Source organism: Tiliqua scincoides, chromosome 4 (genome assembly GCF_035046505.1).
Source record: "Tiliqua scincoides isolate rTilSci1 chromosome 4, rTilSci1.hap2, whole genome shotgun sequence".
In the NCBI taxonomy this organism is placed as follows: domain Eukaryota; kingdom Metazoa; phylum Chordata; class Lepidosauria; order Squamata; family Scincidae; genus Tiliqua; species Tiliqua scincoides.
In genome coordinates, this window is record NC_089824.1 from 156,429,052 (window position 1) to 156,448,557 (window position 19,506).

At 42.6% G+C, this 19,506-nt stretch overlaps 2 protein-coding genes across 2 annotated transcripts in view; both read left to right on the plus strand.

Annotated features, from left to right (window-relative positions):
- The window catches only part of LRP8 (LDL receptor related protein 8), a 237,165-nt gene extending 236,313 nt beyond the window's left edge, over window positions 1-852 (plus strand). The window contains exon 19 of the mRNA XM_066626325.1: window positions 794-852. Coding sequence (XP_066482422.1) covers window positions 794-832 — 39 coding nt within the window. The 3' untranslated portion in view covers window positions 833-852. The remainder of the gene's footprint in view (window positions 1-793) is intronic.
- Window positions 853-11,768: 10,916 nt separating this feature from the next.
- Window positions 11,769-17,537, plus strand: MAGOH (mago homolog, exon junction complex subunit). The gene is made up of 5 exons (XM_066625382.1): window positions 11,769-11,906; window positions 13,489-13,547; window positions 14,626-14,736; window positions 14,998-15,080; window positions 17,305-17,537. The coding sequence occupies exons 1-5, from the start codon at window positions 11,780-11,782 to the stop codon at window positions 17,402-17,404; spliced, it is 480 nt and encodes a 159-aa protein (XP_066481479.1). The 5' UTR covers window positions 11,769-11,779; the 3' UTR covers window positions 17,405-17,537.
- Window positions 17,538-19,506: the final 1,969 nt, after the last annotated feature.

The following is a 19,506-nucleotide window of genomic DNA, read 5'->3' on the forward strand; positions in this document are numbered from 1 at the left end:
AGTACCTTATTTAGCTTTCTGACTGATCTTTCAGAACTGACCGATTTTAGTAGTAAGTAGGTATATATACCACCTTCCTCCCAATAAAGAAATTTCAGTATACCTCATAAAATATGGTTAAGAAGTCTAGTATTTTTTTTTTTAGGTTGTAGGATAGGAGCAAGCAAGAACAGAGCTCCTTCACTCGTTGTGGGAAGTTGGGAATCAAAGTGTTCCCTATCCACCAAAAACTAAGACTTTAGACCAGACTGTTGAGCAGCAGCCCCATTGAAACCAGTGGCCCCTTTGAATGCAATGACCTGGCATAAATGAGGACTTCAAAATCTGATTTAGGATATGAAAGCACTTCACATAACTAGTTTAGTCCTACTGAAGTGAATGGATCTAATTCATTTTAAGAGGCTTATTGATTGCCTTGAGATTTTAATCTAAGGAAGAGTTAAGGCAGAAGCAATCTAAATAAATGTCAGGAAGCAAGAAGATGCAACATTGAGCTGTTCCTGCCCAAATAATGGAACGGTCGTTCTGTGCTCAGACATAGGATAGCAAAAGAAACAGAGCTAGCTAGTCAGATGTTATCCAGTTAGCTAGTCATCCAGCTAATCAGATGTTGTCCAGTTAGTGAATCATTAAATCTATTTATTTATGTGTGTGTGCACGTATGTGTTTGAAGATATGGATAAATAGGTGCCAATTCTCAACATTCTACTCCCCACAATTCCAGTCTCCAGAATTCAGTTGGATCAGTTTGAAATGTAAGGCATTGATGTATTTCTCTCTCCTTTTTCAACAGCGGGTAGCTTTAAGTCTAGAAGATGATGGGTTGCCATGAGTGCTGCACCAATTCCAGTCCCACAGCTGGTGGATTGATTGATATGCACTGAACAGATCTACTGTGGATTGCGGCATCCGCCTTCTGTTATCTCCTTCTCCTCTCGCCCTTCCCCTTTTAATTATGATTCATGTTGCAGAAGGGTGACTTACGAAGTTGTATTGAATTGCAAACATCCAAAGGATGTGAGAGTTTTGTATGTATAATCTTTTATACACCTTTTTAACTTCTTGCACTATCCACCTATCATAGTGAGGAGGCTGCTGAGCTACTGACTCGGTACCTACAACCAGCCGGGCCCAAGAGTCAGTAGCTCACATGTCATTTTTAAAACTATATTTATAGAGGTTTTGTAAATATATCCACATACATTGTGGCTATCCATCAACATAAGAGAAAAGAGAGAGAGGTCTATACAAGCTGTTTAGGATATTTATTAACAAATTCTGGATATAAAATTTGTTCTGTACATATACTTAGAGAGTGAGAGTATTTATTTTTTGTATGTTTGGCTCTCGGTGCATAGATTATCTGTGTCTATATCTATCAAGGCTGGATAGATTTATAAATACATATATAAATATATATATATACACACACACAACATGCGCACTTGCACACGTTTTGTATCTGTGTGTGTGTATGTATGTATTTCTGCTTGCTTATATAAGTATGTATAAATGAATATATTTTAGAAGACTAGCAACTCTTTGGGAAGTAGGGTTAAATGAATTCTTATGAGATATTTTATGGAAACCTACTTTGAAGTCTAAAGCATTACCGCTCTTACAGTACTTCATTAAATAATTGTCAAAGACACAAAACGCTGCCATAACGGACAAGCCAAATTCTATCCTAGCAGATCAGCCAGCTCACAGATCAGTTTCCCCATTCTGGCTAATGTTTTCAGACAAGTTCTCATGCACAGATTGAGCTCGTGCATGGAATGTCATTCACTTTAATGGAGAGGAGGCAGTTGAGCACACAAAGGGATGTGAAGACAGAAATGCTGTCTTCGTTGAAGTGAATAAAGAGTTCAAGGAACTTGATGGGTACATCAGAGTAAACACAGAAGTCTGGATTGGGGCAATGCCTGCAAATTCCAAACCAATAACCTGGCATGTTTAGACATAAATGGGCAAGCTCATATTGCTATCCTAAATATACTTTCCAAAAGTCAACTGCACGAAACTCAGTTACTTGAGTAACCATGTTTAGGATAAGGCTGTTAAGTCTTATTGGATCTTTCCAGTGGCTCCCGTGAAGATGTGCTGGTGCACATCTTTCTTACGCACATGTAAGAGTTAGCTGCAAGCTCAGTTTCTGACTGATTTACACAGTCAACTTATGTGATAAGTCTGAACAGTTTTCCAAACAATACACTGCAGTTATCCCATGATGTTTATAAGAAGCTGGAATCATGAATGCTGTGAATGTTTCTCATTGCATCAGCTTGTACAGTGGCTTACAAACTGTGTTCTAGGAAATATTGGGGTTCCTTGAGAGCTTATCAGAAGTATCTCCTGATAATGGAGGAGAAACATCCCAGAAAAATAACTTGCAAAAATATCTTCCCTTGAAATCCATGGCTGCAGGAAAAATCTTAGTGTGTTCTAGGATGCACTTTCTGTTCTTTGGGAAAGTGGTGAGGACCAACCAACAAAACCCACATGGGCTGAGTTGCATCCTAAACTCTGACCCTAGAATTCTTTGCAACATGTAGGGATGTCTTAAACAGACTAGTAGATATGGAAAAGGGTTCATTGACGATAGTGCATTTGAAAATTCTTGTGCTAGTGGATATGTGAAAGGTCATGTGATGAGCTTTCTTCTTATCCTGCCTGTGGTGGTGAGGGAACACTCTGGGCATAATCCAGCCTGGTAAATTCTTTCGAGACTTGAGAGCATAACTATAGATCTTTCTCTGTTTGAAAAATCAATGAGACTTGAAACAACTTCCTTTGGCTGGATCTTGGCCTATATCAGGGCTTTTCACACTAGGGCATCGCGATGCCCCAGCCTGAGGGCTCTGGTCTCTGCCCCCTTAAGGGGCGGGGGAAGGCAGCGACACAATCTCCAGGATCGAGTCGCTAAGGGGGCTGCAGAGACTGGCATTTACTTACTAGTCCCTGCAGCAGTCTCCCAGGGGTGCAGGCAGCCCTGTGCGACCCTCCACAGGGCTCCCCGAAGCTTAAAAAGTGAAAGCGGAGCAATCATGCTTCACTTCCGGTTTCACTGAAGTGGAGCACAATCGCTCCACATTCACTTTCTAAGCTTCGGGGAACCCTGCAGAGGGTCATGCTGGAATGCTGCTGCAGGGACTGGTAAGTAAATGTCAGTCCCTGCAGCCCCCTTAGCAACGTGATCCTGGGGATCACATTGCTGCCGCCCCCGCAAGGACTTACTACAGCTCAAACTCTCCCAGAGAGTTTGAGAACCGCTGGCCTATATAGTCTTCTTCTTGCATTCAGCCACTGAACCTTGACCTTGCAATGGTTCTATGCCTAATTTGCCTGCATTGACACTCCTGTAGACTGGACTGGCTGAAGCTATTGGGTCGTCCCCTTCACCAGTGCCACCGCATCCCTTCCCTGGCTGCTTTCTCCTTGAATGAAAGCAGGAAACATAGATCACACTGGGATCATTCCCAGCACTCTTGGCATTACTTGTTTCATGTAAAGATACCACACAGAGAAAAGAGACCCCAGTGCACTCTGCATTTCCTGTTTAGCTTCAAGAGCCCATGCAGAGGAAGGTGCCAATCACTCTCAAGCCCAGTGATCTGGCCCCCTGCCTTCTTCTTATATTCCTCCTCCCTCCTCCAGAGCCCAGTGGAGCACAGGGCAAAGTGAGAGAGCCAGATCACTCTGCTCTGAGAGTCAGAATGCAGCTGTCTCACTCCTTCCTCTGTGTGGGCTCTTTACATGCGGTAGGACGCTCGGAGCATGCTGAGAGTGATCCCAGCACACCCTTCATTTCATGCTTTGTTTGAAGAGCTGTGTAGAAGAAGGGGCTGGTAAGGAGGCTGAATCTGTACAGGACAGTGGAGTGGGGGAGGGGTTGCCTGACATCTGTTTGCCATTACCTTGCTCTGTCCCTGATCCACCACCTGATGTGAATTCATGTTCACTCATGGATGGGCCAGCCCTGCTTATATGTACACTGAACTTCGTCTTAGCCTATACAGTCTTATTAGATAAATTAGTGAGCACAAGAATCCCAATATATTTGCTGCTATATCTGAACAAACTAAACCCTGACTAGCAGGCTTGAGCTATAAAGCCTGCAAATACCAATCATTGCAAACCCTAGACTGACTTTTTGAAGGAGTCAACAACTTGTCGGTGATAGTTACGCTCTTACTGAACCTGGGCCTTGGATTTAGAGCTAATGGCTGTAAACGAAAGCTTGCTGCTTTTATACTTTGATCAAAACTTTTCTCTACAAATGAGAAAACAGAAGCCTCCATGAAACTGGACTTTGTGGTTTACAAAAAAATCACATTGTCTTTTCTCAAATGTCATTAAAGGACAAATTGTTTCCAAGTCATTTGCAGAGAATGTGAGATTCTGAAAGCATCACATGTTTAAGTGATTACTTGCATGCATTAAACATGTAGATCAGGAAAAGATCAGGTCCAACAGACACAGCTTTCCTATCACCTGGAAGTGCTTTTCAATGGGAGCAGTTCACATGTTGATCGAGTAATATACGCACATCTGGGCAGGATCTTAAAGATACGCACAAATGTGATGGTGATTTTTATTATACCAATGAATATTTATTTCAAGAAATAAGCTCTCAAGTTGTGCAAAAGCTTGCATTCTCTCTCAGTGGCAGAAGGTGTCAGTTTTTTTGACATTTTGACTAGAATTTCAAGAGCCCCTTTTGGCATGCATAAGGAGTTGCATCGTTTACTTTTTAGGGGTATAGATAGCTCACCTTTTTTGCATGCAATTTTTAAGACTCCCTCAATTTCAGACTAGTAGGGAGAGGCAACTGCTCATAACTGTAAATGTCAAAAGTTTTGCTGTATATGCAGTGTTTGTGCACAGCCCTTTGATCATCGCCAAGCAAATGCACATGCATGCATGCATATGGTTACTCAATCTGGTGATTTCAAACATGTGAACTGTCTCCACTAACAAACATTGTGTTTGATATGAAAGCTCTGTGTGATGATTAATCTATCATGCTCCATTCAGAAATGCAGGTGAAGTGGTATGTTTACATTAGCCCAAGTTAAAGGAATCAAAATTTGCACCTTGGAAATGACACACCCCTAGGTGGCAGTTGTTATGTGAACTGAAAAATGACAATTTTCAATATCTTTCTGTTAGATTTTGAGAACAAAGGCTGTGACTAAATATATACTTTTAAAGCAAGTTGGAGGAGAAAGAAGAAAATATGGTCCAGTTATTTTAAGCTGTTCCATTCACTTACTATATGATCATGCACTATGTGCATGAAAAAAGAGTAAAAAGGAGAGAAAATCTTTGTATGTAATAACTGTAACTAACCTCAGTCTGTAAATAGATTTGAAGGCTCTACAGTTTTGATACTTTTTTAAAGAAAAACACAAAAAGCTTGTACAAATCCTATGTGTAAAAAAAACCGGACTTTTTTTTTTCCAAACCATTGTAAATTGCTATGATGTGAAATTTTCTTTCTTTCCAGCTTGACAAATTTGTAACTAAATCAAGTTGATAACCAAATGTTTCTTTAAAAAAACAATCAGATTATTTTCAGTATGTAACGGGAACATTAGGACATTATTTAACACCGTAACCATTTCTGACCTCTGTCTTGTCATCTTGAAGTTCTGTTAGGATGCGTTCTTGCTTGGTGCCTTTTGTGTTTCTGTTTTTCTTCTGGAAAAAAGGTCTAGGGATTTGGGATGGGGGAGGGCTCTGCTATTTATAACATTTTGCTGTACTTACATCAATAGGGGGTACTGAAAACCAAATGAATACATTTGTAACAGTGCACTGTTTCTATAGAGAGATTAAATTTTTTATTGGAAATTTCCCATGTGTTCTCTTATTGAACATCTCCCAAAGGCAACATGTCACAGTGCTGAAGAAATGTCAAAATTCTAAGTCAGCCTTATAAATAAGTACACAGAAGTAAACAGCACACACACAGCTGCCTTACATGAGGCTTGTCTCCAAACACATAGCTGTGTCAGCCACTTGTGGCCAGAAAGGGGGGGAGGGAATTGCCAGCACTTCAAAAATAAAATGTACCTGCTGCAGGTGAGTAGTCAAGTGGTTATTTAAAACCCTTCTCCAACTGACTAATAGACTTCAACCATCAGTTTTCATCTAATGAAACCAGCCAGCTCTCAACATTAGGTCCACTTTTAGCTACATACAAGTGTGTTTGCCTTTGTGTAAAGCTTATTTCTGATGTAAGTATAATGTGGTGTTTGTCGCATTGTCCTAAAGAATACATGTTAAAAACAAGAAATGAGAATGACTTCATAGTGAAAGGTCACAAGCTTTGGAGGGCAACCTTGCTGCTAGAAACTGAACAAACAATTTGCTTATCAACATTGAAGGTAGACATGGACAACAGAAAATTGACTGTGGTCTTCAGGAGGACCAATGTATCCTGGGATAAGCAGGCATGCTCTTCTGAATTACGCCTGGGACCTTCTGCATACAAAGCATGTGCTCTACTGCGGAGCTATGCCCTGTCCCTTCCTTATAGGCCGTTATAGCTTACAATAATATAGTAATAGACTGAATTACTATATTATAGCAATATATTATATTTGACAGTTGTGCCAAAAAAACCATAACTGTTCAAAACATGACACAGAACCTATTTTACCTGCCTATTTTATCATTACTTTGTAAACCGTCCTGGAAATGCAGTAGAAGGTGTGATATGGAAACATACTATGTTTGTTCAATAAGTAAAAGAGAGAGGCCCCAAAGCATGAATAGTTTTGACAAAAATCTGTAAATGATTCTCATGACAACACACCAGTTCTGCCAAATGAACTCAGTTTTGCTGCTGTCTCTTAAACTAGGCCCAGAAGCAAACAGGCTAATAGACAATAGGTTTTAAGAAGCTTTCCTTGTTCAATTGTCGCTTCTAGTGTAACATGTTTGGCCTGTTGCCAAAACAATTTAAAATGTTGCTTGACCGGTGACAACAATTGTTTGGGCGTACACATCATGAGTAACAATCCCTCTCAAATTATCTTCAACTAATTGCATAAATAAATAATTTATCCTTACCAAAATTTCATCTAAGATGCACCTAGTTAGAAAAGACTTATAATTCCCAATATGTTGGATGCTAGGATAATTTCTGTGCCATGGACTACCAGTACCCCTCTTTATGAGTGCAATTGAGGTTCCCCTTGCAACTTGTCCTGGGCCATTCTCTGGCAAATGGGTTCCTTCTTTTGCTGGGGAGCTCAGATCCTTGGCATACTGAGATTTGTGTTTGCCTTGTTGTTAGAGAGTTGACCTGTAAAGCAATCTTCCATCTTTTGCTCTGCTGTGGTCAAAAAAGTCTTTCTTGGAAAGGTGTGTTTGTGTGAATGGCATAAGTTTACTTTGACCCTGGGATTCCTAGCAGTTCTGTTTTTGCTCCTTGGCTGCTTATGCTACAGTAGCTCCTGCGTGGGTGTGTGTCACTTGTTACTGAGGCATTTCCCCATGGTTTAGTGGTGATTGCAGCTGTGGTACTAATTCTTAGCACTCATGGTGGGGGGGATCCCAGCAGTGGCTCCTCATTGGACCTGCACTTTCCTCAACCCATTTGGTTCACCCTGGTAGCACTTCACCGGCCCCTAGCGTTGGGGCTAGGTAAATATGCTGATTGGCTCATTGCACATTGTGCTGGTATCAGACCACCATTCCATGGTTGCAAGGCTGTGACAGGGTTTCCATGGGCTCTGGTATTCCTCCTCCCCCTTTGCTCAACAAACTACTGAATTCACTGGGGCTTATTTTGAAGTAGCTAAGCATAGAATTGTGCTGTCATTTACCTTGCTAAGTTTATCCAGCTTTCAATCATCTGAATCATGAAGCTCAGGCTGGAAAATTCCACTATGCCAACACCAAAACATGGAAGCGGTTACTGAATTACTATAGCCACCTTATGCATACAAACAACTATATTAGTGGTCTGCTTCTGACAGCAGTGTGATGGCAGAGGGATTCTGGAAATTTGCAGAGCTGTGACCATCCAAATTTCCACCTCCAACATTAGTCACCCCAGGATGCAGTCATTTGTGCAGATAAGCCAGATGCAGTAACATCTGTTTCATCTGTAAGTCAGCCTTAGGGCCCACCCCAATTAATCAAACTTGATTGACAGCAGCTTTCCCAGCAGGGCTGGGGAAAGGCTTTTATCTAAAATATGTAACACTAGAGGCCAGGAATAGAAACTGAGGCTATATGCAGTATATATGTATTTTTAAAGAGGATCCAAAAAGTGGAAGATTGCTTGAGTTTCTATGTCCATGTGGCATTAGTGTGGGGAAGAATGGCCAACCCATATAGAAAAGAGATTGCATTCTACCACTGACGTGGTCCCAGATAACTTGGGAATAGTTTTGTGGTAGTGTATCCAAGCACTGGATCTAGTGTATCCAGGCAATGAATGAGCTAGGCCTCAGCTTAAACTCTAAGAAAACCTTTGAAAATTTACTATATGTGGACACATATGCAATTCCAGTGCCAATACCAGATTGCTGGAGTAACCAAGGCAAGTTCCTGCACTGGTGCTCTCATGGCATCTCCTGCCCACCCTCTAATGGCACATTGAATGCTTCAATTACCATCAGTACTGAGGGATGTCTTACTGGAACAGTACTTTGCACAGAGGTGGTGTCAAGAGGGAGCCCACTCAGTCAGGTCCTCAACCAATACCAGACCCCTGAAATCATGCCTGTGCAAAGTTGTGAAAGGGGGGCAGAAGGTCTAGCAGTAGCCCTTGCTCCCATGCTCTGCTGTTCCACTTTTCCTTCTGGCCAGACTGGAGAACTGGTAGTCTTCCTGTTGTCACCATGCAAAGTAAGGAGAGCGAACACCATCACTAATTGCTGGGCACAGTACCCATTTTGTCTGTCATCCTCTCTTTTCCCTTCACGAAGGCGTTGCTTCCTTTAAACATCTGCAAGAAAGAAGATGTGACCTGCAGATTGTCTCTTAGCTACTGTGTTATGAGGGCTATGAATCAAGACCTCCCTGGCTCAAATCTGGCTTCTATGAATTCTTACAAGGTGGGCTTAGGCAAGCCACTCTCAGTGTCAACTCCCCAGTGGCAATATGTTGGTAATACACACTTTGGAGGTTTGTGGAAAGGTAGCACATGTGAAGGTAGCACAAGATAACACGTGAAGCATTCTGCACACTCAGAAGCACTGTACAAATGCAAGCTATTATTAACAAAAGTGGAAGCTCCAGCACATGAATCCCTCTGAAGAAGGAAACTTAAGTGATAAATTAAGGACTGAAAGCAATAAACTGGGAATCAACTGAATCACCAATATTTCATTTATTTTAAAATATTTCTATCCTGCCTCATTCTAACAAGATCTTTGGTGGCTTACAACAATATAAAAGTTTATTAAGAGACAATAAGGGAACTGTAAATTAAAACAAAACCACACAACACAAAACCAACACAAAGGAGCATAAAATGGAGAGCAATAACCAACTGAACAATTTAAACATACCCAGAAGAAATACCGTAGCCCAACATCCTTCAACCTTGGGGTTCTGGGGTCATGAAGCCTCAGTTGTGGGGTCATGACAACTTATGGGAATGATAAAGATGGAAGACTACTGGACTAGGGCACCACCAGGTAAAGGGGGAGGCATCTGGTGTACCCTTCAGGTACCAGGAGATGGTGTCCCAGTCCTGCTCAGGTTCTTAGCAATTGCTGTTCCGTGCTAAAACAGCTTTCACTAGCACCAGGCTTCATGGTAACTTTTGCTGCTCTCTCTAATAAGAATATTTTGTTACAATGAACAGTGCTGGGAGAGCAGGGACTAGGCGGTGATGGGCGTGGTGTGGGCGGATTGGGTCCTGGCAGGGTGTGCGTGTTCAGTACTGAAGTCCTCAGTCTCATGCTTTATATTTATGTATACACACGCACACACACAGGGGTTGTAGCAGAAAAAGGTTAACAGACCGCTGCTGTAGCCAACTAACAGCCCAATCCTGTCCACACTTTCTTGGGAGTAAGCCCCACTGGCTCTAATGGGACTTACTTCTGAGTAGACATGCAGAGGATTGGGCTCTAAAGCAAAAGGGTCTTCAGGGCACGACGAAATATGAAGAGGACAAATAGAGAGAACTGCCCATGAAGAGCAGCTTCCATGAGGAGGGAAGGGGGCAGTGGTATCGAAAGGAGAGTGCAGCCTGCACCAGGTAACATGCATGGGGGGGGGTGACACCTCAACTGGCCAAAATGTTTAAAATCTTGGTATTTTCGAATAACACCATCATGTTGTATATCATTCGATGCGTATTTTCCTGCAGAAAGCCATGAAACAAATGACATGGAAATATCTCTCTGCTGTCAAAGGTTATGGCAAAAGAACCCGACGGGCAGTGGTGCATCACCACCAGGGGTGGGTGTGCTATCATGCAGCAGGGAAGGGCGCTTGCTGGGATGGGGGCAGCATCGGTTGCCAGGGGAACACCAGCTGGGATTGGATGGGACAGGTCTGCCTACCAGCAAGCCTTGGCCATGGAGGCCCCAATACCCCATAAGGTATTGAGAACAAAATGGCTAATATTATGCCATTGTACAAATCGATGGTAAGGCCACACCTGGAGTATTGTGTCCAGTTCTGGTCGCCGCATCTCAAAAAAGACATAGTGGAAATGGAAAACATGCAAAAGAGAGCGAATAAGATGATTACTGGGCTGGGGCACCTTCCTTATGAGGAAAGGTATGGCGTTTGGGGCTCTTCAGCCTAGAAAAGAGGCGCCTGAGGGGGGACATGATTGAGACATACAAAATTATGCAGGGGATGGACAGAGTGGATACAGATGCTCTTTACACTCTCACATAACACCAGAACCAGGGGACATCCACTCAAATTGAGTGTTGGGAGAGTTAGGACAGACAAAAGAAAATATTTCTTTACTCAGCATGTGGTTGGTCTGTGGAACTCCTTGCCACAGGATGTGGTGATGGCATCTGGCCTGGACGCCTTTAAAAGGGGATTGGACAAGTTTCTGGAGGAAAAATCCATTATGGGTTACAAGCCATGATGTGAATGTGCAACCTCCTGATTTTAGAAATGGGCTATGTCAGATGCAAGGGAGGGCAGCACAACGCAGGTCTCCTGTTATCTGGTGTGCTCCCTGGGCATTTGGTGGGCCGCTGTGAGATACAGGAAGCTGGACTAGCTGGGCCTATGGCCTGATCCAGTGGGGCTGTTCTTATCTTCTTATGGTCATCGGGGAGCCCCGGTCTACCGCCTGGCTGGCCTGGCTTTGAGCGAAGGCAGCGCTCGTGGCCACACTGGGGCCAGCCCTGACCACCACGCCCGCTGCACGGGAGCAGGACCATCGAGGGTGGCAGGAAGGCCGTGCCCGAGCGAGGCCCAGGAGAGCCGGGCCCTGGAAGCCCTGAGATGGCCCGCGTGACGGGAAGGGGCTCGGAGCAGCTCCTCAGTCCGGGACGAGCGCGCCAGCTGCCGCCCTGGCTCAAGGGCTCCCCGGGGGCTGCCGCTCTCTCCGGCTGCGGGCGCTCCGAGGAGGCCTGCGTCCGCGCGAGCACCCTCTACCCACGCCCCTCCACCCTGAAAACCGCCAACAGCCTTCACGCTCTAGCGCCGGACCCCTCTAGGCCGTGATATCTCTATGGCGCCGGGCCGGAAGTGCTCAAGGGAACGGTAGCCCCTCCCTCGCTGACGCCATTTTCGCGTGGCCGGGCGCGTGCGACTAGCGTGTGGCGCGCAGTGCATGCCGGTCTGTCGGCGGGTCGGGGGCGCGGCGAGGGCCATGGCGAGCGACTTCTACCTGCGCTACTACGTGGGGCACAAGGGCAAGTTCGGGCACGAGTTCCTCGAGTTCGAGTTCCGCCCTGACGGTGAGGCGACGGCGGGTCGGGGGGGGGGAGTCGGTGCCTGCTGGGGGGGGCAGGTGATGGTATTCCCTTCCCCTTGGCTCAAGAATGGCTCCCTCTCTTGTAACTGTCCGGCGAGGCCTGAAGACCCTTCTGTTTAGACAAGCCTTCTGAGTTCCTGGGCTTTTTAACATCTGCTCACAGGCCTGATCCTTTTCTTATTTGCTGCCCTGTGCTCTTACCTGATTAGTTTTTATCTGACTACTGTTTTTATGATATGTTTTTATCTGCTTTTAAATTATGTTTTTAACTTGTTTTAACCTAGTTTTGTAAGCCGCCTTGAGTCCCTTCGGGGAGAAAGGCGGGGTAAAAATTAAGTATAATAATAATGATAATAAAAAAAAAAAACACAAGTAAAGCCTAACACCTCTTGTTGAGCCACTGGGGGAACAGGGGATCAGTCAAACCATAGGTATATAGCAGTGTTTCTCAACTTGTGGTACTTGAGGTGGTGTCTGGTGGTACTCGTGTTATCCCTGGATACCTGCCATCCAGCAACGAGACCAGGAACATGACACAACAAACAGTAGTAGGAGGCTCCAAAGCATGTTTTTCTGCCCCTGAAAACGTCCACCCTGAGCCTCTTACTGGTGTTTGTCGCTTTACATCTGGCCTCCCAACTGTAACTGGCAATAATGTCATCACCAGTTACTTCCAGTGGTACTTCAGATAGGTGGATCATGGGAAGTAGTGCAAGGAAGGACGAACTGGCATATAGGTAATAGAGGGAGTTGACTGCAACCCCCAGGACTGTGACAGGCTGGTATTAGAAAGTTGCAGTTGGAGTGAAATAAGCCAGTGGTATTTTTCTGTTTTAATGTTTCAAACTTAATGGTTCTGTTACCATTTCTGGTAACTTTCTGAGGTTTCAAGCAGGAATTTTGCTCTGCCCTACCTTGAGATGCTGGGGATTGAACCTGGGACCTTCTTCATACAAAGCTTGTGTGCTCTGTCCTTGAGTAGCCACCTCCTGTGGAGGCAGTGAGTGGCTAGTTCCCCCTTGTTAGTTGGAACTGGGCAAGATGTTCTTTCTGCAGAGGCCCAAAATTATTTTAAAGCCCTGGAGCAAAGCCTCCTTGTGAGAAATAGCCTTATGAGTATGGCAGGGGAATAGAGGATTAAGCATTATAGGAGAGCTGTAAAAAATAGGAAGGGGGTGACCAATTTCCCATAGTCAGGGAGTTTTGAAGAAGGAACCGAATGACAGTAACTCTTTTCTCCATGGCTGATGCTAACAGGTTCATCCTGTCTCTGAACTTATAGTCATTGTGTATGACTATGGTACCAAAATAAAGCGTTTATTGACTTAAAAGAAGTAGATAATACATGGAATGTTAGAGGTAGCAGGGATCTTGAAGCCCAGCTCCTTGCAGGCAACTATGCTGTCCAGCCTCTGTGTGAAAAATCTTCTCTGCTTGAAAACCTAATGAGGTTTTGAGGAAAGTAGAGGTAAAGGTATTATTTACACAAATGGTACAGGAAGTCAAAATGCTACATTTTTGCTGCTTTATGAGATTTTTGAATTTGATCTTCTCTGTTTCAATAGGTAAACTGAGATACGCAAACAACAGCAATTATAAAAATGATGTTATGATTAGGAAAGAGGTGAGTTGACTGTTAATTCACTGATCCATGAATTAATGCAAACAAAATCAAATGAAGCAGGTGATAATACCCTGGCAGCTTTTGTTCTTTTTATGTATGAATGTAATTTAAAGTTACAAGTGTTACAAGAGTTTGTATACCTGGGAGAACTGTACAAGCTTGTCAGAATGCTGTTTCTACATCTTGGATGTTCCGAAATGGAAATATTAGAACCTCTTGCAGCTGTATTTGGAAAATCAGACTCTGAATTTAAATACTCTACTCATATTAGTATCGCTAATAATTTAGTTTCTTGTTCTACACGTATTGAGTGTTGATTGGATGTGGGTTGTTTTCACTATAATAAGAACCTTTATAATAACTTAAGAAGAGCCTTTTGTGATCAGGTCAAGGGCTTAGGGCCCATTTACTACAGCTTCTTGTATTTCACAGTGGCCCACCACATGTCTCAGGGAGCACTCAGGATACCTGTTGCAACTCCCTTGTATCTGTTATTGGGCAATAACTACTTCTTAAACCTGGAGGTTGCATGATGGCTTGTAACTTGTGATGGATGTATACTCCATAAATCTGTCCAGTCCCTTTTAAAGGCATTTAAGTGTTGTACATCCCAAAGGGTTTGTCCCCTATGATCACAAAATAGGCCAGGTACCATCATAGCAATCTGTGACAAGGAGTTCCACAGATTAATTACATGGTTAGTAAAAATAACTTCCTTTTGTCTGTCCTGATTCTCCCACCAGTCAATTTTAGAGGATGTTTGCAAAAGGAAAAAGAAATTCCCTCTATCCACTCCATCCCATGCATAATTTTATACATCTCAGTTGTGTGCCCCCCTCAGGCACCTTCGTTCTAGACTGAAAAATATGTAATGGGAAACCTGCAAACTACAAATAATGCCATGAGTGATCTGCCTCTGGTCCCAAAAAGTTATATGTAAGACTGACCACAGAGTCCTTTTCACTTGTGACTTTATTTCAATGGGACTTAGCCATAGCTAGCTTTTTTTGGTTACAAATCTTTGTATATTGATTATCTTACTAAAGAACTGATGTAAATATTTACATGTCACTTCTAGGCCTATGTCCACAAAAGTGTGATGGAAGAACTAAAGAGGATAATTGATGACAGTGAAATTACAAAAGAAGATGATGCATTATGGCCTCCACCTGACAGAGTGGGACGGCAGGTTAGCAAATTTCCTGCTTTAAATAAAAATGTTTTATATTGCCAAGCTGTATTTAAGCTATATAAATTTATATAGTATATATTTACTGTAGATCTTGTAAGCCAATGGATAGAAACCTTATGACAAAGCTTCTTATTTTAGACTTTAATAAATCTTGAGGGGTATTTAGGGAAGTGGGGAGGAGTTAGTCTCCACTGTAGCTATATAATTATTGTACTATTGTTCTTCAACTAGTACTCTAAAGATATGTTTATTTTCTAGGAACTTGAAATTGTGATTGGTGATGAACACATCTCTTTTACCACGTCAAAAATTGGTTCACTTATTGATGTAAATCAGTCTAAGTAAGTGCTTTCAAGACTTTTTTAAAAATCTGTATTCCCTAAGCTAATGTTGTCAAAGTGTGTTTTAAATATGATTTTTCTAATAACACAAATTAAAACGCATGCATCTTCTGTCCATTGTCTACAAAGTGGTAACCAAGATATATGTATAGACACCTCATGCAAGATACAACTCTGGACTTCTCTTGTTTAATATTGAGAGAGTGGCATTCTGGGCTTCAAAATCTTGTTGTCATAAAGCAATACAAGAACCCATTGCCACAGGATTATTTTGCTTATGAAAAAAGACTTAATTTAAAAGTGTAGAAATGCTGTGAGTCAAAGTTCACAAAAATTGCACATCTGCTGTGAATAACTCAAATGACCTGGCTCTAGCAGTGCAGGGGAAAAAACATGGAGGTGTTGGATGGCCTCCTCTCAGAAGACCTTAAGATCCTGGGAAAATATTTTGCTAACTAATAGACCAGTTAATAGACCAGTATCAGCAAAATGGTGACTACATGCTTCCACCTTAACAATAAATTAGCTAATGCAGCCCCGAAGTTCTATCTAAATAACAACCTACTCTCTTACAATCTCCATCCAAAATATCTTGGAGTAACTTTGGACCAGACTCTCTCTTATAAGTCCCACCTTGAGAACACAGCTGCAAAAATCAATACCAGGAACAACATACTCCGAAATTAATAGGTATAAGATGGAGTGCTTCAGCCACTACTCTCAGAACATCAGCATTATGATTGATCTACTACATAGCAGAATACTGAGCTCCAGTATGCTTAACAGCTATCATACTAGCATAGCACCACGAGCCCTACGGAGACAAGAGGCTTTAGTGAAAGAATATAGAAAAATCACCAACAACCCACTTTTACCAGTGCATGCCGATCTTCCTCATCTATCAATTGGTAGGCTTAAATCCAGGAAACCTTTTGTGGCACTCGCACAACATCTGCACAATTTCAACATCAGTGCCCAGTGGAAAGTTAAATGGGCATTTGAACGCCCAGAAACAGGTAGACATATAGACAATCCTACCTTTAAGGTCGCAAGTTTCAACTTACCTCGTCAGCAGTGGAAAACTTTGAACAGGATCCGTACCCTACATGGTGTTTGCCAGGACCCAGTGTTTAAATGGGGGCTAGTATCTACTCCACAGTGTAATTGAGGGTTTTCCCGCCAAACCGTATACCACATTGTGTCTTGCTGCAAACTGAGGGCGTATACTGGCCCATGGTCTAACTTTTTCAATGATGGTAACTCTGTCCTTGAATGGCTGGATGAACGGGACATTGATATTTGATCTAGTTTAATTGTTATATAAGTCCATGTATTATATGCCATACACAATAAGTCTGTGTATTATATGCCATACACTAAAGAAACAAAAACCGCCTTTCTGGCTATTGGATTGCCCTTTTGATTTTGTTCAAGACCATTTACATGGGCAAGCTTTCTCTAAACCCCCAAGGGAGTTTTTATGATAAGCAAAAGTTCTGTCTTTCAAGAACACACTACTTTCCATGCAGATTTTTTTCTGTCTAGTCTTCATTCTGGCCATGTTGCCTCCCACACTGAGAAACAGCTGTAGCTGGCTTCTTGTCTCCCACTCAAGAAAGCTTAGCTTTTCAGCGTCAAACATGAAAGCTGCACATGAAAGCTGCACAGGAAAGCTTCGCAACCTTCAGGTGTTATCTTCGGGCTTAATGACAGTTCTACACTCTAAATCAGACCTTCCTACTCAAGAGAATGCATCTGTGAATAAGAACCTAAGCTATACTTATCCTATGGGATCATCATGGAAGAAGACTCTCTGATAACACCAGGGACTAGGTATTAAGTATGAGGATCACAAAGATTAGGGAATAGCAACAAAATGATACTCTGCAGTATGTTAGAGGGAGAGAAATGGTGTAGAAGTGGTGCAGCGCTGTCCCAGCTGCCTTGCCTGTGTTACTAGGGATACTACAGCACTGTTCTCTCCTTTGAGCGTCAGCTGGAAATAAGTTCAAGATGTTTAACTAAACTGAAATAAACAAGAACCATATGTAGTATAACAGCAGATAGGCCAGATTAAGTCTTGCAATCCCTATACACATGCTTGGGAATTTGATAAATCTCTCTAGGATGTTATTGTTGATTTCCTGATACAGATGAAAACTCTGGTCGTGTGAAATTTTCCCACTCCAGAAATTTAATCTTTCACTCTCCTTTCATGTTTCAGGGATCCAGAAGGTCTAAGAGTGTTTTACTACCTTGTCCAGGACCTCAAGTGTTTAGTCTTCAGTCTCATTGGATTGCACTTCAAGATTAAGCCAATTTAAATTTGTACTGTAATTTGTTGTTGTGTGGGGTCATTTTCATTCCTTCTCTCATCTATTAATGATTTGTGTATGTTGGGGGCTTTTTATAGAGTGAATTTAATAAATGTTGGAAGTTTTTCTTTTTATTTAGAAAGTGTTTGTAACAGACTGATCATCTGTGGGATGGTGTTCAGATTTTATTTTATTAAATAAGATGAGTTGTTAACTTCTTCTGGGAACACAGGAAAGTCAACACCACCATTCCCAGTGGTCCCCCCTCTACTCTGCAGTAGTGTTTTTTAAAAATCAATTTTCCATTTCTTTTTTAAAGGTGAGTTTAATTGGGTCTAGATAGTAGGTATCCACACATGATTGTCAAGAACAAATACCCCCCTTTGTATGTGGAAGACCTGCTTCATCCCCTGTAAAAAATGTATCTGGGGTCTCTCTGCTTGTTTGAAATCCTATGGAAGAGAGCAGAATCCCTTTCACCAGTGTCAAGCACAAGTGGAGAATGAAAGAGACTGGTCTCCTTGCTGTTGACTTTGTGCTGCACTGAGCCACTATTGCCTAGATCAGTATTTCTCAGACTGTGAGTTGGGACCCACTAGGTGGGTTGTGAGCCAGTTTCAGGTGGGTCCCCATTCATTTCAGTATTTTATTTTTAATATATTAGACTTGGTACTCCCATGTTATGTGACTGCATTTAGGGAAAATGTTACAGATACGTACTTTTAACAGGCTACTGGTACTAAATATGTGAGAATCACTGGCCTAAACTGTATTGCCTGGCAGTCACTCCAGCCAAGTTTTAGGACAGTAGCTGAGCCTTCTTGTATGTTCTACAAGCAACTCTTTTCACCTTATTAGGGGACAGGCCAGCAGCAGCATGCTGCACTAGTGCTTCACTATCTGCCCAAGTGCCTTATTCTCTTCTGGGCACAATTAAAGGTGCTAGTTGTGACTCTTAAAGCCTTAAATGGCTGAGGCTCATCATACCTATAGGTATTACTTTCTGCGTGTTCCATTCTTTTAACACTATCTGTGTATTGGGTTCAAGCAAGTAAACAGAGCAACTGTGTAGTCCTATCCTTATGCCAAGGTGTTTTCCAAGACAGCCAGTTATATAGCTGTGACCTGCAGTGCAGCTTCCAGATCCCTGCACATCACATGTGCTATTAAACTCAATAAAGTCGAACTTGTCAGCTACTGAAACACTCACTACTTTGTCACTATTGGGGATTCTTTTTTAAATGTAGGTTGAAGAGTGCTTAGAAAATAGTAACTTGCTCAAGGGAGGCTGTTTCAGATTTTGAAATGGCAAATAGGGAAGTTATGAAATAGGTAAACAGCTGTCATTTAGATGAGTACAAAAGGGGGGAGGTAAGATAGAACATGGGTTATACATAGTGGTGTTTGTTGCTGGTGAGTAAAATGGGCTTATTTCTGAGTAAAATAACACCATTTTCAAACAGCTCTAATTATACATGTTGAGGGGGTTAGAGCTGTAGTTTTAGCACACTGAATGTTGAAACAAAAATGAATGGTGTGCAATACCGAATATTTTTATATGGTAAAAGGGTTACTTTTCTAGTCCCTGCAGGGGAAAAAAGCTCCATGAAAGTTTATTCTGTTAACTACAGCCACATTTGCTGCAGAGGCTACTGATCTCCACTTTTCTATTGTAATTCTGCAGAAGCAATGCACCTCCCTTCCCCCATTTTGGGTAGCATGGGCTTTGCGTGCGCAAGGCCCTACAGTCAATCTCTACCATGGAGTAGGGTAACCTGAAGTGCCTGAGACTTTCAGCAGCTGCTGCCAGTTGCCACAACTGAGGTTAGGTACAGGACCACAGGTTATTTGTATACGTAGTATTGCAACTGCTCTGCTTGATGCTCTGCAGTGTTAGGTATGCCTGAGCACATTGAAATTAAGACTGCAGTCAAGCAAACAAACCCCCTATCTGTCAACATCAACAAATGTGGCACAAGTGGTTAGGGGTGCGGATGGAAGGAGGCTGCACAGATGCACCTGCAACAGTTTCAACCATGCTGCACTAAGAGTCCCAGGCTTCATTGCAGCTCTGGTGCCTGCTTTTGACACTGTCCCCCTGTTTTGACCTG

Excerpts from the sequence above, each read along its gene's own strand:
- MAGOH (XM_066625382.1), top strand. The coding sequence starts at position 11,780 with ATGCCGGTCTGTCGGCGGGTCGGGGGCGCGGCGAGGGCCATGGCGAGC. Across the intron at positions 11,907-13,488 it reads GTTCGAGTTCCGCCCTGACG|GTAAACTGAGATACGCAAAC; the intron begins GTGAGGCGACGG and ends CTGTTTCAATAG. Across the intron at positions 15,081-17,304 it reads ATTGATGTAAATCAGTCTAA|GGATCCAGAAGGTCTAAGAG; the intron begins GTAAGTGCTTTC and ends TTCATGTTTCAG.